At 30.7% G+C, this 5,806-nt stretch overlaps 1 protein-coding gene across 1 annotated transcript in view; it reads right to left on the reverse strand.

Moving 5' to 3' along the window:
• Window positions 1-1,859: 1,859 nt before the first annotated feature.
• Window positions 1,860-5,806, reverse strand: part of LOC125854709 (putative serine carboxypeptidase-like 23) — a 6,419-nt gene continuing 2,472 nt past the window's right edge. Inside the window, exons 2-8 of the mRNA XM_049534293.1 lie at window positions 3,962-4,066; window positions 3,586-3,866; window positions 3,230-3,475; window positions 3,005-3,123; window positions 2,801-2,896; window positions 2,429-2,534; window positions 1,860-2,003 (exon numbers count right to left, since the gene is read on the reverse strand). Of these exons, the coding sequence (XP_049390250.1) occupies window positions 1,860-2,003; window positions 2,429-2,534; window positions 2,801-2,896; window positions 3,005-3,123; window positions 3,230-3,475; window positions 3,586-3,866; window positions 3,962-4,066 (1,097 nt within the window). The remainder of the gene's footprint in view (window positions 2,004-2,428; window positions 2,535-2,800; window positions 2,897-3,004; window positions 3,124-3,229; window positions 3,476-3,585; window positions 3,867-3,961; window positions 4,067-5,806) is intronic.

Genomic DNA, 5,806 nt, shown 5'->3' on the forward strand with positions numbered 1-5,806 from the left:
TTTATATTTATTAAATGAATTTGTTAATACAGATATAGAGTTTGAAAAAACTAATTATATCAAACCCTAAAGATGGCTTCTCCCTTGGCGTTTGCCCATAAGTCAGCTCAAACACCATCGTTGTCAGAGATGAAGGGAGAGTGTCAACAAACTCAATAACTTTGATTTAAACTCTGTATTTATTTTAAAATTTTATTAAATATTTATAAATTCTATATTCAAATTCATAAACTTTAAATTTTAGCTTCGATATGATAGTTATAAAATAAAAATAATTAAAGACTCTCGAAAACATATATTCACCTTCATAAAAGAGAGAAGTGTACGTACTCCAGAGTCCGGACTCAATAGAGTCAGAAATTGATTCGATTTATGGGTCACATTTCCAAATTTTGCAGAATTATAAATTTTGGTAAATAACTTTTGGGAGACCATTTTTTGCGTACGAATTGACTTGTTCTGACACTTTTATTTTAGAATCTTCCTTTAATATTTCCACTTCATTAATTTAACTGTCAAATACAATAAATATATTCAACGTAATTTTATAAAAGGAATTTGAACATGATAATATTTATATTATGTTATTTATATTTTGTGAAAGTAGAAAGACTATTTACGATAAACATTCAATTCATGTTGTATTAAGATGGGATGTTGATTACATATCTTAGTAAGTGTTGTGTGGTCCAATATAAACAAAAAAAGGAAAAAGTTAAAGAAAAAAAAGGGTTAAAATAAAGTAAGAAAGGTAACAAAAGTATTGTGGGGATCCATGCCTAATTATAGCGACAGTACTAAAAGAAATCACAAGGGCATCCATCTTCATGTGCTTTTTCTTCTTCTATTATCGCGATATTTGGATCAGTTTGCACGTAGTTTAATTAATTTTAAATTATTTATAATTTTTATTAACATACTATAACTAAACTATATTAATATAATAACTTTTTTATATTGTTAAGGTATATAATTAAATGTTACGACCCAAGTACCTTTCGTATAAATCAAGATAGTGTCTCAAAGTAAAAGGATGTTATACTCAATATCTTTTGAAGAGAAAAACAAGAAATGAGACAAGAAGAATTAAAAATTTTGTAATTTTGAGAGCTCCTATATTGCAAAAAATAAGTAGGAGGAGCTCGTGTGCTTTGTGCAAATGATTTCGAACTGCGCATGCTTTAAGAACCTCTTATGAAAGAACTAGACATCGAATCGAGGAAAATATTTTTCAGAAAACATTTTGCATTTTTTACATATTCAATTAATCAATATATATTTTTATTAACAAAAACAATTCCCTTAAGAATGGAAAAAATGACTTTCCTACTGAAAATCAAGAAAACAAGTTCGACAACTGATATTTCATATTAATTGTGTCCTTCCCATCCTCCAACAGTAACAAAATACCTAGAACATTAATCTCACAAATGAGATTTGGAGAGAATAGGATGTACGCAAATCGTGAGATAATATAATATATTTTACTTACGTACCAAACATAAAAAAAGAAAGAAAGAGAGAGTAAAACCCCTCTTATATTCCTTGGGCTAACAAACATAGGCACAGTATATGATTTAAAAGCCCAACAAGTCGAAGTATTTCAGCCCGCCAACTGGGTGATCTCTCATTGATTATAGGCCCAAATGATGGTGAATTTTACATTCTATTCCGCATGTCTTACCGATTCAATCAAAATATCTATGAAAATAACCACTAAACATTAAATTAGTGATTCTTTTAGTAACGTCTATTTTAGAATAATGTTTGTTGTTGGGTAGATAAGGCAAATATATATATATATATATATATATGTATATATATTATTATTATTATTATATTCTACCATTGTAATGTTGTTATACTTTATGAGGAGGCTTTCCACTAAGAAAATGGGAGAAAAAAGCCAAAGCTCGATTTGGTTGATACGTTGGAACAAAATGCCCTGCTCCTCTTATTGTTACCAATGTCAAGTTTTCATACTCTTCTACATATCCACCAACCTGCACATCGAGGTGTATGCAGAATTTTTCGTAAGCAGTGTCAACATTTGAACAAGTGAGCAAATGAATGAATCACTATAATGACGAGTGGTATAAAAAAAAAGAAGCAAAAGCCTATCTGATTGATCTCAAGTTGGATGACAACAAGGCTAACCAACCCTTCGGGGAAAGGAAACTATGACTAATTAGACTGTTTTAGCAACCAAATAACAATAAGAAGGTAAGACACAGGACAAAAGCAGGGTAGTGCTAACTCTGTATCCACAACTATTTTAGCTCATTATGAAGAACATTAAATGTAGTTTCATTCGCTATCTGAGCTTTCACTGTCTATCCGAACCCTATCTTTAATCGCCGATCCCCATAAACATGATAATTAAAAATGAAAAAAAAAATTATAATTTTTTTTAATGATGAGTGTTTACCTCTCCTTGTAAGTACCAAGGGTACCAAGATGTCTTAACTGATAAATTTAACTTCTTTATAGCATATCTTGTATCTGTCACTGGCACTACAACATCCATGTCACCACTGCAAAATATATTTTCATACCACATTATGTTATCTTGAATAATGTATGATAAACTAAGGAAGGAATGAAATTGTATACTCCTTCTGTCTCAATTTATACAACACAATTCAAATTTCAAGAGTCAAACTTTTCAATTTTGACCGTGAATTCAAACATGACATATTGAAATCTTTACATGTATGAAAAAAACATGGTCACAGAAAACTTGTTTGACTCTCGAAATCCAAAAGGTACCACGAGTAATTATTTTCTATTAAATACTTACCTATACAACCAAATCCTTAATCCACTCTTCATCAACTGATGTAAAAGTGGCAAAACACTCAATGGTCTATCTTTCCAGTTGAGATTAAGTGTGCTACTGTTCTCAATAAAAAGAAAATTTATGATTAGTGTTATAATTATGCTTAGAAATGAATACTATAAGAAAAAATAAGTTCTTTTTTTCACTAAATCAAGAGTCATATACTTGCAACTTTCCCATGGATAAGGAAGATTAGTAACGTTCGCGTGCATCGCCTTCTGAACTTCTGGTATGTTGAAGTAAGACTGAATATAATTCGGAAGGCATGGATCAACATCTGATATCTATTTATAAAAAAAGAAAAAAACACCGCGAAAAGTTAGTTTAAATCAACATTTCTCTAATATTTTCAAGACATTGAGGACTAAAAATGATGTAACATTTACTTACTGAGGTACTTGAGGGTGATCTGTTGTTGCACAATGGCGCGTAGACGTTGTAGATGAAGATATTTCCAGTTTCTTCATCGATTTGGTCTAAATACGCGTTGCATTTCTTGGAGACAGACGATGGAGTAGAAAAATTACAGGTTGATATGATTTTGTTGTATAATTCCTCTGAAATTAGTGCATGAGACCAGTAATACTCTGTAGTTCCTTTCATATTGGCTTCAAAATCAACATAGGCATTGCCAATCTGACATGTGAATTCCATTAAACAATTAATCTATCGCTAAATAGCTTGTAGCTAATAGAATCTTTTTGATAATTTTGTAGCATAGATGTTGATCAGATGAGAAAACTTACAGCAATTCCTTTCAAGTTTATAGTACTAATAGTCTTGTTTGAGTTATTGTTATGCTGAAGTATAAGCTGAGCAAGTTGAGGGACGTAATGTCCCGCGTAGCTCTCTCCAATAAGGTAAAAGTCATTAGCTTTATATTTTGGAAAACGTTCGAGCCAATTGACTAGAAAGGTGTAAGAATCACGAGCTGTTGTTCTGTCTCCGCTAAAATTGAAGTCAGAACTTGTGTTTGTATATGAAAATCCAACGCCAACAGGTGATTCGAGAAATATTATGTTGGCCTCTTGATGAATGAAATGTTAAATTTATTAGTACTTTTAGTTTGTGTTGTAAAAGCAATGACTTAAATTTGAACTTTAATTTCTTTGAGTGACTCACCAGAAATCCATGAAAATTGATTCCTCTGTAGAGTACCATCTTTGTTAACTCTAAATGGACCAAGTTCACCAAATGCACCTCCTCCAAGTGAGGAACAACCTGGCCCTGCTTGTAACAACATGTATTTTAGATGATCAACAACGATATACTCTGTATTATCTTACAAGTGAGATCTTGGGAGGGTCGTGTGTATGCAGACCTTATCTTTACCTTGTGAGGGTAGAGACGTTGTTTCTGAAAGACTCTTGGTTGTTTTTAGATGATCGAGAACAAAAAAATAGCACAAGAGCATGTATGTTATTTTAAGGGAAGACGAACTATTCTATATGTAATCTTCAAAATAGAGCTCTGATACCACTTTAAAGAAAGTCAAATTCACGAGAAAACATATCTATAAGAGTTTGAGGATTTGAAATACACAATTATCTGGTGATCTTCGAAGGACATGATGGACAAAGTCTCTTCATTTCTCATTCATTAGTTAACCCAAAAATCATGGGATCGAACCTCATTCACACACAAAAAAACCCGACATAAGATACATTCTATTTTACCACTATATGAAATTACTAAGCGGTACTCTATGTTACACTATTCATAACCTTGTCGTCAGCAAATCATCTCGTATTTATTTCTCACGATTCTAATGGAGCTCCAACATGAAGTTTATAGGAGGATGTTTTTAAAAGGCAAAAGGGTCTGGTAGACCCTTATACTTGACTCGAATTGTAAAGTGGACCCTTCTACTTCACAAAGTTTCAACTGGACACTTCAACTCAAACAAACAAAAAATTTTAAGTCCCTTTGACCATTGACCAGCCTTAGGTGGCATTAATTTAGCTGAGTTGGAAAAATGCGTGTTACACACGCGAAACATGAGCGTAAATTGAATTAAAAAGTTACGAAAATTAAATAAAAAGAGAAAATAAATTTACCTACGTTAAAAAAAAGGCAAAAAAAGAAAAAGAAAATCCCTTTCTTCTTCAAACCCACCCACCCACCTTTTTGGAAAATAGTAGATCTTCAACTGCTATATCCATATCCTCTCTATTATCGATTATTTTTTCTTGAAATCTTATTTTTCCTCACTTTTCAAATGAAAACAACACCTTCATCAAAAATCCAAAGCAAAAATAATTGAAAACGAAAGAAAAAAATCTTCTCCAAATTGAAAGCTCAAAACGAAATTGAAGAATGTTTTTTGCTGCTACTACTTGCTTCTTTTTATCATACTATAGAAGTGGTGGTTCCTCAACTACTACCAAACCAATCAAAAATTATCACGTGGGGCTAATTAATATTTCTTTCTTTTATATAATATTTTCTATTTCTACTTTCTATTTCTTTCTATTAATATTTCTTTCTTTTATAAAATATTTTCTATTTCTACTTTCTATTTCTTTCTATTATATTCTATTTTCTATTCAACTTCTATCTATTTTATTATTTTTTTTTACTTACTATATATCATCATCATACTTCATACTATATAAGTGGTGGTTCCTCAACTACTACCAAACCAATCAAAAATTGCCACGTGGGGCTAATTAATATTTCTTTCTTTTATATAATATTTTCTATTTCTACTTTCTATTTCTTTCTATTAATATTTCTTTCTTTTATATAATATTTTCTATTTCTACTTTCTATTTCTTTCTATTATATTCTATTTTCTATTCTACTTCTATCTATTTTTTTTATTTTTTTTTACTTACTATATATCATCATCATCATACTTTATACTATATATATTCATCATTTCCTTCCTTAAAAGAGCTCCTATCATACTATATAAGTCGTGGTTCCCTTGGACTACCAACTTACTATATATCATCATCATACTTC

Source organism: Solanum stenotomum, chromosome 2 (assembly GCF_019186545.1).
Source record: "Solanum stenotomum isolate F172 chromosome 2, ASM1918654v1, whole genome shotgun sequence".
NCBI classification, from domain to species: Eukaryota; Viridiplantae; Streptophyta; class Magnoliopsida; order Solanales; family Solanaceae; genus Solanum; species Solanum stenotomum.